The sequence below is a fragment of the Cheilinus undulatus genome, linkage group 15 (assembly GCF_018320785.1).
Source record: "Cheilinus undulatus linkage group 15, ASM1832078v1, whole genome shotgun sequence".
Lineage (NCBI taxonomy): Eukaryota > Metazoa > Chordata > Actinopteri > Labriformes > Labridae > Cheilinus > Cheilinus undulatus.
In genome coordinates, this window is record NC_054879.1 from 5,213,548 (window position 1) to 5,236,128 (window position 22,581).

Here is a 22,581-nt window from a genome sequence, read left to right on the forward strand (position 1 = left end):
GGAAATAAAATATTTGTATTATTTAATTCATTGAGCTTTAGGAGAGCTACAAATAGCAAGGTTTGTGAGTAAATAAATACATTTGAACGATTTTTATTGTTGGAAAAAAGGTCAGAATTTATCTCTGAAAATGTTTATTTATCACTTGAAACAAAAATGTTTGGTACTAGAAACTGTCAAAAATATTTCAACGGATGCCAAAGAAATAGCATGTTTTTTATAAGTTAACACAATACAAAGAAGCCGGGGGAGTAAAAAATAAAACAGCATGTATCCTGTTTTAGTCTACATAACTTGATCAGCCAAATGCACGATTGAATAATAAAAGAAAATGAATTGTTGCATATTCTGTTGTTTCTACAGAGCAAATCACAACAATGCTAATATACACTACAACAGCACTTCATCCTGTGTGTGATTGCTGCAGTACCTCCTGAACGTTAACACTAAACTGTTTGCTGTTGTTAGATCGTATTTGAATGTATGACACTAAACCTGTTGGCAGGGTGTCTGATAGAAAGAAAAAGTGTGAAAATAGAAGACACAAAAATACAGTCAGGGGAAGGAAAGGGGGAAGAGGGCAAGAATCTACCAGTAAAGACAGAAGCAATTAATCTTAAATTCCTGCCTGTCTATAAGGGAAGCCAAAGTGCTCCTCTGTTTGAAACCTTTGTCCTCAATTACCTGGGTCTGCTTGTAATGGTTGTTTTACACAAGAAAGTAAAATTCCTAAAATTTCTTGTTAGGTTGTTTACTGTCATTTAGTGATTTACTTAACCTCATTGGCCTCCATGAAGAGTTTCATAATAAACTTTTCCAAACTGTTGTAAATGAAACCGTTCGCAACACAGTGTTAATTTTAGCAGCTATTTCTAATTTTAGTCTCAGTTTTAGTCTTTAGATGAAATGTCTTTTAGTTTTAGTCACATTTTAGTCATTTCTACCCATTTTAGTTTTAGTCTAGTTTTATTCCGTAAAAGTCCTCACATTTTAGTCTTTACTTTTAGTTCAAGCATTTATTTTCTTGCCTAAATCTGGTACCAAGTCATGTTAGTGTGTTCTCTGCACCATGCCAAACCTGGGGTCCCTGCTTTCTACAGCTGAGAGGCAGAATAGCTACAGCTGCATTGTTTTTTTGACAGATTTACCCTCGGTGAAGAAATATGGATTTTGAATGTCCAATGAAAACTAAACTACATTTTAGTCTAGATTAGATCTATTTTTGTTAGTTTGAGTCTAGTTTTTGTCAAAAAAAAACAAAACAGACTGTCGACGAACATTCTTAGTCATAGTGTCAGTCGACAAAATTAAAACTGTTCCAACATCCTTGGCAAACGGCTGTTTAACATTAGTCATTTTTATTTCAAGTTTTTTTATTTGTCACTAACCTTGCAAAGCAGATGGATACACCCGTTTCCGTGATTCTTACTGGCGAATCCATCTTGCAAAGCTCCCATCTGAACAGTTTGGGCCCGGTTAGAAAGTGACAGGACGAAATCAGCATCGAGGGGCAGTACTTTTGGACGCTGCAGAGTCGTGACATAAACAAGCAGCAACAAGAGGCCGGTGCAGTTATGGCGGAAGACATCAGTGTGGATGCTGCTAAAACGCTGTTTTTATCAGAACTTGACGACATTTCTTTGTTAAAAAGAAGAACAAAGAAATGACAAAAGTCATGTACTGACATGTCTATAGTTGCCATGGTTCGCGTTATGCAGTTCTCTATGGAGTTTACTCCTTGGTAAGGCGGCACCTCGTCACATGTTTTGTTGCTCTGATTGGCCGGTAAAGATGTGACAGAGAGAACGTTCATCCAGTCACCCTCTGAGTTTTTTTTAAAGGCTCTGCCCTTTCCCAAACGTTGTCTATGAGAGGTTTTCTAGATGGATTTGTGAAACACATCCATTTGGTGTGTCAGGTTAACTTGTCACTGTAACAATGCTAAATGTTGCTTGGTGCTGGGCTCTTGGTGGATTAGTGAAGGCTCTTTTAACCCTTAGAGCAAATATGAGCACAATTGCTTGGTAACTTTTAAACCATAAATTGTAGTCACTTGTTTTTCCTCTGAAAGCTCTCCTTTGTGCCTTTCTAATGACCCTCTCCACGCATTCGTAGCTCTTACCAAACGTTTTTTTAGTGAGCCTGGAACTTGGCTGACAATTTGGAATAAAGATGAATAAATATTCAGTCCACATCAGTAACTCCAATACCGGATGTTGTTTATAATCCATTTTTCAACAGTTCCTGCAGTTAGTCGGCTACACTGGTGAGCTGTCTGCCATACTGTCTGCTATATCCCAGAATGCATTGCGACTTGACTGTGACAAACAATGGGAAACTGTTCCGTCATCATGTCATGCTTTGCTGAACAGCACATGTGCACAGATTTAGAAAATGTGTTTGTTTTTCGATCAGGGTCTTTCTGTGCAGAGTTTGTATGTTCTCCCTGTGCACGTGTGGGCTCTCTCAGGGTACTCTGGCTTCCTCCCACCACCAAAGGCATGCTTGTTAGGTTAATTAGTGACTCTAAATTGGCCGTAGGTGTGAATGTGCACGTGCTTGGTTGTCTGTCTATATATGTCAGCCCTGAGATTGACTGGCGACCAGTCCAGGGTGTACCCCACCTCTCGCCCAGCGACAGCTGGGATAGGCTCCAGCCTCCTGCAACCCCTGAACATGATAGGCAGTGTTGAAAATGGATGGATGGCTGTTCATGTTGTTTTTTTTCTTTTTCATTTCTTTTTTCTGGGGGGGGGATAAAGGACTCTTGTGGCCCAGTACCCCCAGGGCCGACCAGTGATCCCTGGCCCACAGTTTTGGAAGCACGAGTCTAGGGAAATTATGGCTATATTAATTGGCTTTTATCTCAGGACCATTAGGAGTATTAGGAGTAATTTTCCATATACAGTGCTTAACAAATTTATTAGACCACCTGTCATATTTGTCTCAAAGACCATCCTGCATCATGAAGTGCTTTTATGCGGACTCTTTCATTTTCAGTGAGCTCTCCACGTTTTACCATTTTGAACAGGAATGAGGGATTTCAAACTGAATTCACCCAAATTTGTGCCAGCTCACTGGGCTTCTCTGAGAGGTCAGAAATTAAGCATAACATTCAACCACTAAAACTCATTTTTCTGTTCATGAATGCAAGTAAATAACTATAATTTGACATATTAATCAAGAAATCATAATGTGCTTTACTATTTTTCTGTTTTTTTGTAAATCAGTAAATTTGAAAATTCATGGATAACAATAATAATTCTATTTTAGCATTAAAAATATCATTTGGGTTAAAGAGCTTCTACATATTGGTGTATTAACCATTGCAGAAACATAAAAAATGATTTTGGTAATTACCAATGCTGTTAATTTAGGGCAGCTGTGGCATAAACCTTACTTTGGTTAGGGTTAGGGTGGTCTAATAAATTTGGTAAGCACTGTACATGTGGACATTTTCAGCTTGCTGTTAATAAAAGTGCCCATGTGCATTTGACTTTTGGCCGCAAAGTGGTGCAGTGGTTACCACTGGCACCTCACTGCAAGAGTTTCAAGGTTGGACAGGGCCTCATGTTCTCCCCATGCATACATGGCTTCTCTCAAGGCAGTCCGGCTTCCTCCAAAGACATGCTCGTCAGGTTGATTGTTGTCTGTAAATTGTCTGTATGTGTGACGGAGAACATTCCTGGTTGTTTGTGTCTATATTTCAGCCGCGTGATTGACGAGTGACCAGTCCAGGGCAGACTCCACATCTATCCCAATGACAGCTGGGATAGACTCCAGCCCCATGCAGCCTGAATGGGACAATCAATGTAGATAAGAGGTGGTGGTTTGACTCAGAACTGACTTTGATTTTGTTGTCTCTTTACAGAGATATGATTGTAGATGTATATCAGCCAGCCCACACTCAGATGCTGTCCTTTAGTGTGTGTCAGATAAAGGGAGGCTGTAACTACTGGTTCTGATTAAAACTCAACATTTGTTGTCTGTTATATTTTTGTCATGGTACAAATGTGAGCTTTTTGACTTGAAAACTCTGTCATAAAAAGACACAGAGATTGTGCAGGAAAGTGGTGTGGAAATCATGTGTGTGAGGTTGTGTTATGTCTGTGTGCATTCCTATCATAGGGGTTTGAGTTGATTTCACAACAGAAACCAAAATCTTCACTGCAAGAAATGTGAACGAGTGAACATGTCGACACAAGGAGTCGACTTACTTTGCATTAGAAATGCTCTCCTTTGACGCACAGTCAACGTCAAAACCACGTCAGCTTACTGGTTTATCACTAATTGTTGGTTATTATCCTCTTTTTCTTAATCTCTGCCATGTTTCAATAACATAAAGGGCCTGAAGCAACTATCAGTGAGCCCATCAACATACCCACCACTGCTGGTAATCAAACAAGGGATGCTGCGGCTCTTCTTTGAAAAATACAATAGTTTGTGTGTGGATACCGAACCACTGTAATATAAACAAGGGCTCTAGCTCTGGGCTGTAAAGTGGCTGCCAATTAATTAAATTCATTATTGATATTGTCAAGTGCTAAATCAGTAATGATTGTAATCTTTACAGGTATGCACATGTTTTTAACTGGTACTCCCTTTGCTTTCTTGGAACTCGATTTTTCTAAATTGATTGGTAATGGCAGATAAAGAGAATGAACAGACGAGTAAACAGCTGGTGGTTGTTGCAGGTATGGGCAACATAAAATGTTTTTCGTTAATTTATATTTCTGACCTGTGTCCTAAGACTAGCATGGATGAATTCACTTTTTAACATAAAGATCCAAATGTAACCTGGGCTGCAAGCAGAGCTGAAGGGCCCTCACACCCCAACACATTTGGTGTGTGAGGGTGTGTTGCAACCGCAGGAGTGTGTGAAAAATTGGACGCAAGCAGCCTGTGCAGTGTGCTGCAGCAGCACACAGAAAGCATCTTGATCCTCCTAGGACTGCTATTTATCAAATAACGTGAAAAACAAACAGGGCCTCATATGTTAGAGATGCTTCTGCTGTCTTACAGTAGGTGACACATTAACAAAAACATGTTATACGCATTTAACTATGATGAGGGGCAGACCCTGATCATGCATGTGAGATTTGAAGCAAATCAGAAATTTTATAATGGAGTAACATTGACTTCCTGTGAAACAGCAAGATTCCGAATTGCTCACCAATAAAGAAATGGTAAAAGTGTGTCACTTCCTGTTGCTAGTAGGGGTGCAACATCAAAACGATGAAATTAACCTTTGAATATGTAGAGGGGCAGACCTTGATCATGAAAAATTTAAAGGCAATCAGAAGTTTGGTATGAGAGTTGCACATACTTCCTGTCTAATTGGCGAGATATTGAAATGCTTGCCATCACCAGTGAGACATCCTTCAATAAAACAGGTATGTGTTGTGGCCAGTTATTGAGGCCTTTCTTTTAATCAGAGCTCAATAGGTTAAGTAAAATAGGAGGAATGAAGACATTCCCATTTGTGTCACTTGCAGTCTTGAAGTCTTGCCAGAAAGAGCAGAAGATCATAGAATATTGTTAACTAAGGTTTTAATAGGTTTAAGTCATTTGGCACCATCAAAAACGCCTTATTTTGAAATTGAGAAAAAGTTGGTTGACTTCCTGTTTGGATTTGGGTGTGGCTTCAAGAGGCTTTTTTGTAGGTCTTATGATGACTCATATGCAGATCAAAAATCATAAGCCAAGCTGAATGGTGTGTGGGGGCTGAATATTTAAAAGGAATATTAAAAAAATTAAGAGGTGGAAATGTTCAATTACCAGAAGGGGGCGCTCTGACAAAGTAATGATATTGATGTTTGAATTTATCCAGGGTCAATGTGTGATCGTCCCTGTGAAGTTCAGTGATGATTGACAAAAGCACTAAAAAGTTATAAGGAATTGTTTGTGTATTTTCCATGCGAAATATGTACAATAAAGTAGTTTAAGTTTGTGCTCCAGTCACGTACCCACCCAAGGGTACAAACTCACAGTTCATCCAGTTTTAGATCTCCAGGTTGTTTTGCATTAGCTAAAAAAATCTGGAGTCAATTTGATGAAATCCCTCTGAATAGCTCGTTAAAATATCAAACTTGTGAGTCGCCCGAAAAACACTAAAATTAGTGCGCTTCCTGTGCATTTTAGAGGCTAAACCCAAGAGACTTTTTGTCTAATCATGATACGTACGTGTACCAATTGTCAGCACATGGCTCTTACTCAGTCCCCTATTCCACATTTCTGCTTGATGGACTTGCACAATTCCACCAAAATTTCCACTGGGGAACAATTCTCTGTAAAGTTTGGTGAGTTTTGGAGCATTTTAAAGCCCCCAAATAAGCGATTCTTCTGACAGAGAAATGATGCATATAGATACATTGGGTCCTCGCCAACCATAAGTTGGTCCTCAAGCCCTTATTTAAATGATAATAAGTCTTAAAGTCAACAGCACAGGATTTATTAGAGCTAAATATTTTTGACTTGAATAGAATCAGACATATCAATAACAGCAGCTCACGTCGTTGTTAAAAACTGAGATTTTCCGATAGTAATAGAAACTAAATCACTGCATTATCAAGGCTGAGAGTAGATGTTACACAGATCCGTCACAGTTGATGGGACTTTACCCAGTGTGAGGTGGTGTGACTGTATTTATCAGTTGTTTTAAGGTCCAGGAACACCACCCATCAGCAGTGTGAGGTGGGCAAGGCTACAACCCCCCGTGGACCTGAACATGGAAACACTGATGTCACAGAATGGAAAAGGTTGCAAATTAAGCAACCATGCCCTTTTAGGATAACAAATAAAAGCATTTTCTGATCTGGCTAGAGGTATTTGACAGACTGTTGAGATAAAAATCTTTACAATGATGCTCTTTTAAAAAGAACGTACACAGAGTCAAATTTCCCTCCCATTTCAACCACAATAAATACCTTAATAGTGAAGTTAATGCTGCTGGTCTTTCTCATATGACATATATCTAAGTGCATTGTGGAAAATAAACAGCTCATGCTGGCTTTAGCTCTGTAGATAGACTTTTTTAAAGCTTGGTTTCCTCTGTTTGTTTCGTATCTTGTTTGTTGTATATTTAAACCTTTCTATGACTGTTGCTCAGAGGTGGGCCTAGGTTATATAGCCTAAATATTAGGGGTGTGAGGAGATCTCATGCCATGAGAATTAATCAGTGCATATATGCACACTGTGATGAAGCGCGTAACCTCCTAACTTATCGCTTCCTCTTCTCTCCTGCTGCTGCTTTAACCTTTCCCCATTCATCTCACTGAACGTTGGCTGTAGTCTCATCAGTCAGAAAGTTATCTTAAGTAATGTAATATTCCATTATACATATACATAACACTGCACTGGTAAACTTTACAGAACAAACTCTGCCATAGAGCACCTTGTTCACACCATAACTGGAGATATAGTTGCTAATAGGAATGCAACGGTATCAAAATGTCAAGGTACAACAAAACCTTGGTAACAAGTCCATGGAACAGTATGTATCAAAAACCTCAAATCAACAAATTACCTGGAAAAAAGTGATGTTAGCATTAATTTAACAACAGTTGCACTTTGAATATTACAGTAAGTGCAGAAAGTGTCGTAGGTGTGTATTAGTCGTAGAAATATATACTTATACTTTGGCACCAGTGTGTTTCCTAACCATCTAAAACCTTTGGTGTTTGGCCACATATTCATAATGAGCCGTCACTCTGTTGCGTTGAAGTGGGATTGTGAAAGCCTCTTTAAGTGTCTTTTGGCCTGCCCAGATTCTGCTCCTCACATCTTTGCAAGTCTTTTCAGAGTAATGATTTGCCAAGTGGCTCCTTGAATCACTCGTATTCCCCATCAAGTGTGTCACCGCTGTCTGACAGTGTCTACATATTGGCTTTTGTTAGTCAGTCACTTTTTCTCCTTCCTCATTTCTTCCAGGAAACCAAAATAATTCCACACGTCAGATTTAAAAGTCGCTGAAGCTTCCACAATCTGAAAAACGTGATTTGGTTCTCTCTTGCCTCTTGTAGCATCCATCATTTTCATGCTGGTAGATCAAGCCAGTGAGTGGAGGGCAAAGGATAATCGGTACGCAGAGGCCAATGGGAACTATTGTTCCTACTTCCCTGCAGTCTTCACTAAAGAAACTGCACTTTTTGCCATGAAGACCTATTGTGTGAAACCGTCATGACAGTATTAAGACATTTTTGTCACTGTGATGCTGAAAAACTAAAAATGTCGTTACTTCTCTAAAATGCACTAAATACCTTAATTGTAAAGTTAATGCTGCTGTTCTTTATCATATGGCATTTATCTAAATGTATTGCATTGTGTTGCATCATAAAGGAGAACTGCATCGAGGCATCAGAGAGTCTGGCCTGCTAGGAGTATTTAAGAAACAGCTCAGGCTTTAGTACTGTTGATAGGACTTTTTGAACGCTTGGTTTCCTTTGTTTTTTTTTTTATATCTTGAGAAAAAGAAATTTTCCTTGACTGTGGCTCAAAGGTAGAGTGGGTCATCAGCCTATTTGAAGAATTGAGGGCGTGTGCTTGTGAAAGATAGAGGAGCATAAGTACAGAGCTCATGGCTGAGCAGGATGGCACTTTGCATGGCCAGACTCTCATCACTGTGTAAATGTTTTTGTTCTAAATGGAGTGAATTTTACATGTGTTGTAAAACAAGTGGCCTAAAGACATCAAAGTCAGTGTAGTATTTGAGCTACCTTTCCATGTGTAAACTGCATTTTTGTGTGCACTCTTTTGCTTCATTTTTGGTTTTAGATCTTGTGGTGTTACACTTGTGTTGAACTTTAGTGGTTCTTTAAAAATCAACTGTTTTTGGTACTTAGAAATGGGTGAGAACTCACTATTTATTCGGTATACTTGTCCATGTCTTGATTTCTTTATAGTGGCTTTCACACCAGGGTCCCTGTCCCAGATCCGAGTGCCCTTGAGTCCAAAGTCCAGTTCGTTTTGGTTGGTGTGAATTTAAATGAACCGCACCGAGGCACCGGGCCCTGGCCCATTTGGGGAGGTGATCTCAGGCGCGATTCAAGTGGACTTTGGCGCGGTTCAGATGAGATGTGAAGGCAGTTGTGCCCAGATACAGGAAATAGTGTCGTATCAGCTACGTGACATCATCGTAAAACTAAAATACTCTCCAGTTTGTTCACAATTTTCCTCAATAAAAGGCAGAAATCATCAAAACCAATCCATGGTGGCAGGATGGTCTTTTTTGCCAGGATAAATCATAAACAGTCTTTGCTCAGGTCATGACCTGAGTGGTTGCCATGGCAGCTTCTTCTTCTTTCTCCTTGGCAGGTTTGTAGACCAGCTATGTACATACTGCCACCTGCTGTATCAGACTGAGTACATATGCAATGAGCCTGGATGGATGTTGCTAGTGTGAATGCTAGCCAGTGGGAGAGGGGGAGGAATCGTGGAGCAGTTCGACTCAATCGAGCCTAATGTAAAAGCACCCTAAATCATGTATTTCTGCACAAAACTGAGTTGCATTTTGCAGTGAGTAATATTTTAAATAGTGTGCTGTAGTTGTTCATTTACACAAGATGCAATGTCATTGACCCATGCTGACTGATGCTTTGATTATTCACTACTCATTGTACTTACTATTCCCTATCAAAGCATGGGTAAAAATCAGTTGATATAATAATGTCCATGATCAGAAGGTAGGAAGGTATGGTGATTGTAGTTCCTCTCATATATTTGTGAGTGCAATGCCTGAATAAGGGAGGATAAGAAAATACAAAATGCTTTTCATTTTTATGTGGCTGTATTTGATTATTCTTCATTAAGTTTATGGTAAATTAACTTACCACAGACTTTGTAAGATAAAGAAATGTGACATCCTTCCTCCTTCCCCCATCTGTCAGTCTCTTTCTAAGGTTGCTGTGACAGACAGAGGGTCATCACATTACTAACCGCTGATGACAGGATATCAAAACATTACCAATTTGATGTTGCTTACAGTCAACATCAGCCAACTTTTCCCAGCAGCTCTGTTAAGAATATAATCCTTAGTGTGCATTGAGATCTGTTGTCCCCACTAAAACTTGATCCGTCTGCATTTGGGAAAAGTACTGTATGTGACCAACAGCCACCCATTCACAGATTTTAGTGCCTAACTCCTTAAGAACCGCATATTTTCTAACAAAATCTATTTATTTTGACTCTGAACCCAAACACCCCTGTCTCCTCTTGTATCATTCCCTAAAAGTCAGAGTATTAAAGGAATATGTGCTAATTCCTGCTGAAGGGCCGTTATGGAATTAGGAGCAGACGTAGACAGGCCCAGACACCCACCATGGCAGAGAATTTGTTTGGAATTCATGTCTCCGAGGAAAATATGAAACAGGGCGCCTCTAAGCATCCAATTTTTGATAGCTTCTGTTTCTCGTAACAAAACGCTTCTATTTGTAATTTCTCTCCACCCCCCTGCTCTGCCACTTCCTTTCAAACCAAATGAGCTTTAACTGCCATAACCAGGGTGGGTTCCTCCTGGTAACAAACACCATCTGCTTCATACCCATGTACAGGACTAGATGCTAAATAAGAGCGTCTGAGGACAGCTAGACAGACCTTTAGATTGTCTGGATACCGCTTGTGGTGCTATCATCATATTGTTTCAATGATAATGAGCTTGGAGCTGAAATTACACACGTGTCTTTAAATAGATCCAGAAATGTTTTGGGGATGACAAGTCTTCATTTGAGACTGCCACTGCTTCTGAAAATCTCAGAACTGTTCTGCTAATGAGGAGGAACTGTGAGAGGTGGTCTAAGAGAAACACACAAGAGTACAGAAATCTACATGTAGCACAGTGCATGAAGTCTCTCGGACCAGAGATTTATTTAAGGTGGCATTGATAAAAGATGATGTCAAAAGATTGTGGACAAAATCTGCAGTACATTTTTCATTAAACCTGCATCAGAAAAGCATATGACAGAGAAGACATACCTGAAACGTCATCATGGTTTAAGTCTAACTAAAATACATTCAAACACATGCATGTTCACACACAAATGAACACTGATTTTCCAGCGTTGAGGTTTACAGCTGGAATTGATATCACAGTGTTCTCAGGCATGCAGGTTCTGTTGCACGCCACCCATTCTTTGTGTGTTACCATTCCTAATGAATCCCATTCACTGCATCATGTGATATGGAGTTGGCAGTGGTGACAGTCGCTGCCTTCTACTTCTTAGGAATAAAGTCCTTTGCTTAGTGCTCACACTCAAACAGTGGCTCTGTTAGCACTGATTTTTTTTTGCTCTTCCCATGCTCTCAAACTTATACAAATCTATTTAGTCTATAGCAGGGGTGTCAAACTCAAGGCCTGGGGGCCAAATCCGGCCATGGAATGATTATATCCGGCCCGCTGGATCATATCATATTTGTATTCTAACTGGCCCACCAGTATGAGGTCTGCAGGTTTTCCTCCAGTATAATCTGTTAAACTATAAAAATCTGAAAAAGTAAAGAGTAAGAAAGATTTCATAAAAAGTCAAGAATATGGGGAAAGAAATTAATTTGTGTTTTTATGTCATATTTTTAATTTTGCATCTCAAGATTATAACTCAAACTTATGATTTTAACTTTTCATTTCATACTTTGACCTTTTCAACTCAGAATTTGGATTTATATGTCACATTTTTATCTTTTAGTTTCCCAATTTTAAATTTTAAGTCATATTTTGACCTTTTCAACCCCTTACTTTGGCTTTTTAGGCCAATATTTTGACTTTTAAACTCATGATTTCATTTTTTCTCATATTTTGACATTTTAAATTCATAATTTTTACTTTTTATATCACATTTTGACCTTTTAGACTTCTAATTTTAAATTTAAATCATATTTTTAACTTTCAGTAATATAAATTCTAGCTCATATTTTGACATTTTGGATTTTAAATCCAATATTTTGACCTATCAGACTCACAATTTAAAAATTTAAGTCATATTTCTGACTTTTAAACTCATGATTTGAAATTTGATCGCATATTTTGACCTTTCAAACTTATGATTTCAACCTTCTCCTCATATATTTGCTCTTTAAAAACGTTATTTTTCTATTTTTAATACCGTGTTCTGATTTTTGGAATTTAAAGGTTTGGATTTTTATCTCAGATTTGAGCCTTTAAACTTAGCATTTTTACTTTTTTGAATTTTCAAATGATTTATGATCAATGCTGTTTTTTTTTCTTTGTATTTTATCACTGGTTAAAATGAGGTTGACAGTTTATGGTTAAATGTTGACCCTGTTAGGCCCTCAGGTTAGACCTGAATCCAGAATCCGGCCCCTGCTGTGATTGAGTTTGACACCCCTGGTCTATAGTACATCATCTATCCTTTGTAAAGTGCTCTGTTTATACAAACCAGTGATTCCAACTTCCTTCTTATTTCTAAAGCAAAGGAACACACTTTGGTTGCTCAGGTAGAGACCAGCGGTAGCTTAAACAGGCTTGTTTGTTAACTTTATCCGTTAGCTGTAATGCTATTGCTCTAATGTCTAACCCTCAGATTCGCCGTAGGCTATTGTCCATGAATTTCAGTCTGGCGGGCATCAAACGACTTGACTCCTGTCTAAGTTTGAGCAAAACATTAATCTGTCTGGCACACATTGGTTGAGAAGGGGAAGGTGGTAAATTTGTTGCTGTGGCAATGTGAAAGGAAACAACATAACTGGTCCAGCCAATCGGTGCTAGTCGTCTCACAATTAGTGAAATTTGGATGACCTGAGCGCAGTGATTGAGTCTCAAGAGTTTGCGTCTCTAAAAGGTCCAGTCACTAATTAGTCAGTATTCCTGGCTACCATTACACCATGAAAACAAAGGAACACTCCAAGCATCTCAGACAAAAAGTTATTGAAAAGTATAAGGACTTGTCCACACGTAGACGAAAACTGTATATTTCCATTTAGTTTTGAAAAAGTTTTCCATTTATATGGAATTGTTTCAGGAAATGTCTGCATGAGCATGGAACCACTGAAAACGACTGAAAACACTGTAGTATGTATGCCAAGCCTGTAAGTGGTGCCGCAACGCTGCCACGGAAATGCATCAAAAGAGAGAAGATGATCACAGAAACTGCCACAAATTTTCTCGTAGTTGTCCTTGTGGTTGTTATCTGCAGCGGATTTGAGAACATCTGGTGTATGCTGTTCTTGGTGGTGGTAAAGGAGCAACACATTTTGCTGTAAAAGCCATGATAAGCCCAATAGCTTCTGCAGCACGAATGGAGCTGTGTAATCCACCATTGTTGTAGTGGTTTGACATGTGCATGCGGTGTTAGTGGGCTACACTATGTATGGCGTAATCGTTTCAAAAAGGCCCCGGTTTCAAAAAGTAGCATTTACGGCCTCCCAGAATGCCGTTTCTGTGTGGATGAAACACCAATACAAGAAAAAAACTTGTGCATTTACTCCTGAATTCATCTCCGTTTGGGTGGGGCCTCAGTCAGGGGTTGAACCCAAAAGAATGTCCAAGGCACTGAACATCCCCCAGAGTTCAGTTAAATCCAACATCACGAAATGGAAGGATCCACCAAATGTGTGCACAATGATCTTCATCCCACGCTGCCCTTTGAATCACCTCCAGTCAACCTTAAAGGGTCAATGTGAAACTCCTTATGAATGAAAATGCAAATAAATGAGCCAGCAGGTAAAGGGGTGAACCACAGCGGCAAACGGAAGAAAGTCGAAGAAGATAAACTTTCTGACACCAAAACAAAAGTACTCATGAATGAACAGATGGTTAAACAACCCAGATTGTAACAGAAGTGGTCTAAAAAAACAACAAGAAAACATTGTTTCACTGCAGTCTTTATTTGTTCACAGGCCCACGCTGATTTCCTCACATAACGGCCTCTCTGTCTTCTGCTGTAAGATATTACTGAGGAGAGTTTTGATTGATCATTGTGAGATATTAATAAATAAAAGTTTGATTTGATCGACAATGGTGTTTAATTTTTTAAACGTTTTTTAATCTGAGAAGCTCAGCATTACCTATGACTAATTATGAGTATATATTATGATTGTGTGAGAGCTGTCGGGGCTTCATTTGCAAACTTTGCTCAGTTGTATGATTACAGTAGATACATAGGTGTGATGAAGACGTGCTCCATGATAAGAGGGCGAAGAGGAATCCTTGTGGAACAGATACTGTGCCTCTGGTCCTCTGATGCATTTTGCAGCACAATTTGAAATTTACTTTGAAATTTATTCAAAGTAAAAATCACAGAGCTAACACAGAAAAGATCATATATTAATATAACTTCTGGTGCTATGGTCTGCTGCTTTTTATTGTCTCTTGGTGTTTGGATTTCTATATCCAAACACCAAGGTTTTTTTCAGCAATGCAGGGAGTGGATGAAGCTGAGACTGATGATAAAATGTATGTAAGGTTTTAAAAAAAGATAGTCACACATTTTAATATAAGAAAGTAAAACATGTCTCAGTAGGCATGCGTGAAAATAAAACTGTCTGCTAATGAAATAGTAGAGAATGGAATAAAGTCTTGTATGTATGCAAAGTTCATAAATGCTGCTGTGCAACAGTTACTCCCAGCACTGCATATAACAAGATGTGTTAGAACCAGAGTTTTGCATGTCATTTTTCTCTGGATAAATTGCTATAAAATGAATCATAAAAGAAAATAAAGGAGACAGTAAGCTAGTCTTCTAATGCTGACAAAGGAGAATGGACAAACTTATGATTACAAATAAACAGATAGAATCCAGGAAGAAAGTAAATGTGTATGTTTTAGCATTTACAAAGAAGCATTCACTTATATCCCCCGCAGGTCTCTGAGATTCTGCCATAGCTTTCTCTTTTGATGTACTCTGAATGGATAAAGCTGCAATAACTGAGGATAAAGATATGTGGAGCCGAGGGTGCGAATGATGCCGTCACCAACGGCGAGGACAGACAATCAATTTGCAGTTGTGGTTTTACATGCCTTTAGTCAGGAGTGTTAAGCCCTGCACCCAAAATAAACCAGCAGCTGTGTGAGCATGAGTGTGAGGGTGCATGCTGGAGGGAGAAATAACCCACCTCTCAGCACTGCAAAGCCAGCGATGCCAGAGATCGCCATAATGGACCAGGACTGAGAGAACGGGGCTTTGATCCTGTTCCATGTGGCTGCTGTAATGATTGACCGGATGGAGGGACAGTTGGCTGGATGAATTGCTGAACAGATAAATGGTCGGATGGAAAACCGGTGACTGTTGTGGCCCTCTCTTTTTCCAGTTGAGGAAAAGTCGTGCACGATCAGCAAAGGCCTGATGAGGGTTTGTCAATAAAACATGTCAGAAAGTGTTGCAGTGTAATGTTTAGGAGGACATTTAATGCATTTTTGTCCCCATGGAATGATAAAATGTGAAAGTGATATGGAAAAAAGATTTTATGTCCGTGTCTTCTTGTGGGTATTAGCAGATTTAATTAGCTCATATATTTTCCAAAACCACCGGCCTCCAATCAAGACTTATTTTCAACCTCTTGTTTGTATCTTCTTTAATGGATCATAAGTCATTTTGGAAATGTGCGTTCTTTCTGGTGCCTTGACTTTGCATTATGGGAAGTTTGACTTGTGAGTGCAAGTTAAGTTAAGTTAAGCTATCTTAACTACAGATTCATGTTCACTGGGTAAACTGTCGTCCCTTTTGGATAAAAAAAGAAAGATGATAAAGCAGCAACTTATTTAAAAAGATAAATTTTAAAAAATCCACGGGGTTGTCTGTCGTTACATTTGTTTTCTGTTTCTTCTATTAAAGAAAATTAAAGTTTCTGCCTGTTTTGAGTAAATCCTGAATATACAATATGGACTGAGTGCCTCAATCTCCTCCATCTCACACAAAAATGAAGCAAAAATATGTCAGTGACCAGCACTGACATGTTGTTCTTTGGAGCAAGATGCTGCACGGTAGAGATAGCCTGGAAGAGCCGTGATACTGACGTCAAGGACTTTAGCTAACAAAAACTTACATTCAACTTACCATTAACACAGCAGAGATCCCCCGGGAAAGTACAGTCCACAGCACAACAGATTCTTGTGAAGCAGATATTCAGGCTAATAGACGTTTTGACTCTTGTGACTTCTGTGTGGTTCCCCTCTAAATTTGTAAGCCAGTACCCACAGCAACACATGAGCATTTTATATTTTGGTATTTTATAGCATCAAACAATGAACTGAAATAAAACCTCACTGAAAAAAACTTCTACACGTCACCATGTGGTGATCTCTATTTACAGGTTCTATATAGAGATTAAATCTGCACACAGGGGCTTGTGATTTATTTACTATGAAGTGCTTTAGTGCAAGAAAGATGCACTCTGAGCAAGAAAGGCACACTGTTGAGTTATATCTTGGACTTGTGGTGTTATTTCACGATTAAGTTGACAACATATGTTGAAACCTGTGAAAACAACGAAGATGGATGGTCCAGGACACCTTTGAGAAAAAGAACGGAAAATTTCCATCAAGAAAAACCCATAAAAAGGTGAAAAGAGGACCTCAGTCTCAACTACAACTCCTGGCTAGCGTAAAAGCTAACAACAACTGCCAGTAACTGCAACCGAACACTGTCTGATTAACAGGAGACTACTGAATGCTACCTGTTGAGGTGGCATGGGGCGGCGCGTAGGAACACAGCGGCCCGGCGCTCCATCACTAGCAGTAAACAAAGCCCTATACTTACACCAGAACTGACAGCATGCCCACGGAGTTTACGTCTTTCCTAATGGAGATTATCCAGACAACGGGGTGCTCGGAGACTGAAAGGAGGAGGACATGGAGCAGCAGGACACCTACAGCCGGCGGGAAGGAGGCAGCGACAGCATTGTGCGAGAAGGCGAAAGCGGGGCAAACAAGCCGGTCTGCAGGCTAGGCTAAGAGCGGCCCCAACCAAACCTGCCCTACCAAGCATCTTTCTCCCGGATGCCCACTCCCTCGCCAGCAGAATGGATGACGTGAGGCTGCGGATTTCTAACCACTGCTTGGTCTACTGTGCTTGCTGCTACAGAGGAGACTGCCAAATGTAATTTGGTAGCATTTTTACAATGCAATGACAATAAATGACTATATCTATATCTGTATCTTTAGCTTTCATTTGTTGATTTGCAGTCCCAACTGTATTGGCGAAAGCATTTATTCCGGTAAAATGTTCGTATTGATAAGAATAAACTGGTGGAAGTTTGTACACACTGACAAACCAGCGTCCCTCAGTATTGTTCTTATTATAATCTGCTGGTCTCTTTAAACTAGTGGTTCTCAACTGGTGGATCGGATTGGGAATGGGCCCGGGCCCAGATTGATGTTGGTAGTGGCAAAGCAAGCTGGGGGAGAGCGAAGGGGGAGGAATTGCAAGGGATTTCTTATAAGGGGCTGCTGCTGGGTCCTGATGCCTGCCCAGTTGAGAACCAGCACTTTAAATGTTAAAAATGAAATCCAGCCACTAATGTCAAGTTAATTTGGCCGAAGATGAACATGCACACACATACCGGGGCTGGCATCGTGCTCTTCTCTAAAGTCAAGCTGTTCAACATGCTCCACTGGTTGTAATGTGAACCACAGCAACATGATTTTAACAACAATTTAATTCTTCATCAGTTGATCAGTGATGAGAAAGGTTTAGGCGATTAGAAACACAGGTGGTGTGAGGTGCAGCAGCAAAGTCAAGCACAATTAAACCAACTGTCTTTAAAAGCATTTAAACTTATCTTAACCTGTTTTTATGTGAAATGTAGATAAAGTGTGTTGGTGCCTGGTGGTTATTTTAGGCTCTACAGTAGACTGTAAGTTTTTCTAAACTTTCTGTAATTCCTGGAGCTGTGTATTAGCAAAACTCTGGCGATACGATGCACCATACAGGGGTGCCGATACTGATATATTGCAATATTTTTTCATTAACATACACATATGTCTATATACGTAACTACTATTTAACTTTACAGTTAATAAATACAGAATAAAGCATAAAAGAATTAAGCTAGTGATAAAAAATATAGTCCAGCATCATCTAGCATTTTAACTACCTTGGTGCAATTTGAAGACGAGGATTTTCCTTATTTGCTGTGAATTAAAATGCTACTGTGGAGAGATGAACAGCCCTACTCTGGGAATAAGAGACAGATGTAGATGAAAATGCTATTTGAAAAAAGTAATCTTTTCTGGAAGTTGTGTAATGGTAATTGCTGGTATCACTTGACCAGAAGAAAAAAATCATCATGGTTCACAGAGGTTAAAGGCATCAATCAGAGAATAAAAGATGATGATTGGCAGTGTATTCTGAGATTGACACACAACTTGGGAAATCTAACAGGTTCTTTTTTGTAGCTTTATTAAACATCCACTTCTGCATTTTAACTATTCATGTTTTAAAGCTGAAACAAAGCATTTACATTGAACCTGTTTTGCATGTCATTTGTGCCACAGACATCCGGGAGACAGCGTTCGTGTATGCCATCACAGCGGCTGGTGTGACCCACGCTGTGACCCAGGCCTGCAGCATGGGAGACCTGCTGCAGTGTGGATGTGAAGCGACCAGGAACAGAGCACCTCCAAGGCCACCTTCAGCCTCCTCCTCCTCTGGGGACGGAGTCAAGTGGGAGTGGGGGGGCTGCGGGGATGATGTGGAGTTTGGATATGAAAAATCGAAACAGTTTATGGATGCCAAGAGGAGACGGGGCAAGAGCGACATCAGGACACTCGTTGACCTGCACAACAATGAGGCGGGGCGACTGGTAAGAAATAACATCAGTGTAAATACCTCAGTTTGTATCTGCCCTTATGCACAAAAAAGTTTGAACATCACTGCATTATAAATACATGTTTTATCTGCTGTTGAAATCCTGGTCTTTTAGTTCACTCTCAAAGATGTAGCAGCAAAGGTGTTACTTCTCCTGAGGAATGTTCCATCATTCCACAAACATGCAAAAGAGAAAGACATTGCCTGCAGCCATATTTGTGTAGTGGGGTAAGCTGATATTCTAACAAGAATCAGGTTTCTGAAACACAAAAACAAGAGCGTGCCACACATTTTGTTTTCAAGCCTCCGAGGCAAGTAGCTTCTTATATTTCCACAGCCCTTGTAGGAGTTTAAAGTTCCTCTTTGTTGTTTATATGAAGTATGGCCTTGACAAGTCAACATGCTACTGAATGAGATAAGTAGCATCTTTTGAGATAGTTAATTATATTAATTTATATTATAGCTCAGTAGATCTTCAAGACAGCATTTCCTTTTCTTTCCCATCTGTTGTGTTAGTTTGTTTGGTACACCCACTTGCAAAAATGTTGGCACATGCACAAGAATAACAGAGAGTTGCAAAGTTCACTTAAACTGGGGTCAAAGACAGGTAGAAGAAGGAGAGGAGGGATTTGGGATAAAGTCCAATTGTAGCATTAGTGAAGAAACCATTTGAACAAAAGACGAAACCTGCACACGAATGCCTGGAGGTTATGAAATAACCGTGTTGTGGTGCAGCAAATGTCTCCTTATGTGCATGCATGCAGGTCCACATGTATACCAACTTTGCAAGCGTAAGCGTGTGTGTGTGCAGGTGTGTGTTTGAATGTGTGATGGGTTAATTATGTGCAGTATAAGTGAATGATCTGTTGTCAAGGCTTGTTAGATGTAGGAAGGCCAGAGGCAACATGGAGGCAGAGGGGGGTTAAATTCCTTCTGTATAGCGTCTGCTTTTATCTTACCTATCCATCAGTGTGTGTATTTGTGGTAGCGTCTTTAACCATGTGTGGATCGAATGACTTTGCTTGTGATAAACCAAGAATACACTATTATAAATTCTTCTTTAGAGAAGCTGTCATTTCTTTCTCTTCAGGTTCAAAAAACTGTTATCTTCCTGATTCCCCTTTTCTGTCTGATTAACCTTTTTCTCTCTTTTTCCTGTCACCTGTTTGCCCTCCTCACCCCTCTCCTTTGACCCCCACACCTTTCCCTTCCCAGGCAGTGAAGCTCTACATGCGGACAGAGTGCAAGTGCCATGGACTTTCCGGCTCATGCACCTTGCGCACATGCTGGAAAAAGATGCCTCATTTCCGGGAGGTTGGGGACCGCCTTCTGGAGCGCTTCAACGGCGCCTCCAAGGTGATGGGCGGCAACGACGGCAAGACTCTCATCCCCGTTGGCCAGAACATAAAGCCGCCAGATAAACAGGATCTGATTTATTCGGATGAGTCACCTGATTTCTGTGTTGCAAACAGAAAAACTGGTTCGCTGGGGACGCGTGGTCGCATGTGCAACAGCACAGCCATGGACATCAGCGGGTGTGACCTGCTGTGCTGCGAGCGCGGCTACCGGGAGGAAACAGTGGTGTTCGAGGAGAACTGTCTTTGTCGTTTCCACTGGTGTTGTGTGGTCCAGTGCAAGAAATGCTTGGTCCGAAAAGAGCTTAGTCTCTGTCACTGATGAACTTCTGAACAGGGGTGGAGAGTTTGACTTGGTTTATATAACTTCTGCTACTTTTTGTGGTTTGTGATGTAGCTTGGTTAGCATGAGAGAAGGAGTTTGACTTTCATGGTGTTCCACCTGTTTCTGTTTTTGCACCAGTCGCACGTAGATAATGTCCAAAACAATTGTTTATCCCAGTCGATGGAATCACCTGGGAATGAAAAGGCAGAAGAGACAACAAGAAGCAGATTAAAAGTGTAAGAAACAACTGATATTTTTTGAACTACCTATTCTTTTTTTGTTAATGAAAATGGACCAAAGAGGAAACTTTCTCCCACCCCATCTCATCCCATCCTGGAATATGGGGGCCCACATGCACCATGTACTCTGAAGTTCACTTCCACCACCAATTCACTAGTTTAGCTCATGTAATATGCTATCTTTCAGACGTGATTGAGGCAGCAATACTACATATAGAATTACCTCATGCTGATGTCTGCTAAGGCCTCCCCCTGTTTAATCATGTTTTCATGCTGCCCATTTCAATACAGTGAGTATGCAGGATAGGAGGATCAAAAACACCATTCAAAACTATGGGTCCTTTGTAGATCAGATAAAGCTGAAATTTCATCACTGTTGCCAAGTTTTTTTTTTACAGCCTTATTAGCCACAGCTAGCTAGATATGAAGCTAAAAATGCTAATGAGTCACCTGAAAATGTTCTTTCTGAGAATGCTAATGCCACCAAAATCTGCCTCTTTACTGCCTCATTTATTTTCTCCGTCTTCAGATCTAATTCACTAAGCATACAGCGCCAATGATATTCAGGCATAAACAACCAAAAAATGTCCTGCTTGGTGCAGTTAAGTCTTGCGTTGCCACTGAATGCATAAAGACGCTATGTAATATCATCCATCCACTTTCTATACCGCTTATCACTCACACCTATGGCCAATTTAGAGTCACTAGTTAACCTAACAAGCATGCCTTTGGTGGTGGGAGGAGTACCCGGAGAGAACCCACACATGCATGGGGAGAACATGCAAACTCCACACAGAAACCAGGGACCTTCTTGCTGTGAGGCAACAGCACTAACCCCTGCGCCGCTGTGCAACCCTGTGCAATATCATGCAAATGTTATTTCTTCTTTCTTATGATTTACTACATGATGTCAAACTTCTATACACTGTACATTTTTATAAACATTGTGAAATGTCCAAGACCTATTTTTTTTTTTTTCAAATCTTGATGATTACAGCTTACAGCTCACGAAAATCAAAAATCCACCATCTCACAATATTCGATTACTGGGGAAAAGTCCAATTTGCAAAGGTTTCCTGAGCCTTCGTTCTCTCACTCTGGTTCAGTTCACACAACCGCAATCATGGGGAAGACTCCACAGGGGAGGTAGCCACAGAAGGTCACTGCTGGAAGGCCAGGCTGTTCTCAGAGGCTGTATCAAAGCAGATTCATGGAAAGTTGAGTGGAAGGGAAAAGATTTGAAAAAAGGAGCACAAGCAACAGGGATGAGCGTAGCCTTCAATGGATTGTCAAAGATTCAAGAAGCTTCACAAGGAGTGGACTGAGGCTGGAGTCAGTGGATCAAGACCCACCACACAGAGGGGTCCAGGAAATGGACTAAATGGGTCATGTTCTTGGTGTTGAGCCACTCCTAAACCACAGACGTCATCAGTGTCTCACCAGGGTTAAGGAGAAAAAGAACTGGACCGTTGCTCAGTGGTCCAAATCCCTTTTTTTTTTAGATAAAAAGTACATTGAATTTCATTAGAAATCAAGGTCCTATAGTCTGGAGGAAGATCAGAAAGGTATAGAATGCAAGGTGCTTTTTTTCAGTCCACTAGTCCTTATCAAGTCCAGAGTCAATGCCGTCAGCCGTCTACCAGGAGATTTTAGAGCTCTTCATGCTTCCATCTGCTGAGAAACTTAATAGAGATACTGATTTCCTTTTACAGCCGGACTTGGCACCTGTCCAAAAGTGAAGCCAAAGCCACCAGAAACTGGTTTGCTGACTGTGGTATTACTGTGTTTGATTTGCCAGCCCTAGACTCCATAGAGAATCTCTGGGGAAATATCAAAAGACACCAGACTCAACAGTCCAGGCAAGCTGAAGGCTGCTATCAGAGTGATGTGGGCTTCATAACACCTAGCAG

At 40.2% G+C, this 22,581-nt stretch overlaps 1 protein-coding gene across 1 annotated transcript in view; it reads left to right on the forward strand.

Annotated features, from left to right (window-relative positions):
- Nucleotides 1-21,128, forward strand: part of wnt6b (wingless-type MMTV integration site family, member 6b) — a 48,449-nt gene extending 27,321 nt beyond the window's left edge. The window contains exons 3-4 of the mRNA XM_041807498.1: nucleotides 18,440-18,747; nucleotides 19,968-21,128. Of these exons, the coding sequence (XP_041663432.1) occupies nucleotides 18,440-18,747; nucleotides 19,968-20,429 (770 nt within the window). The 3' untranslated portion in view covers nucleotides 20,430-21,128. The remainder of the gene's footprint in view (nucleotides 1-18,439; nucleotides 18,748-19,967) is intronic.
- Nucleotides 21,129-22,581: the final 1,453 nt, after the last annotated feature.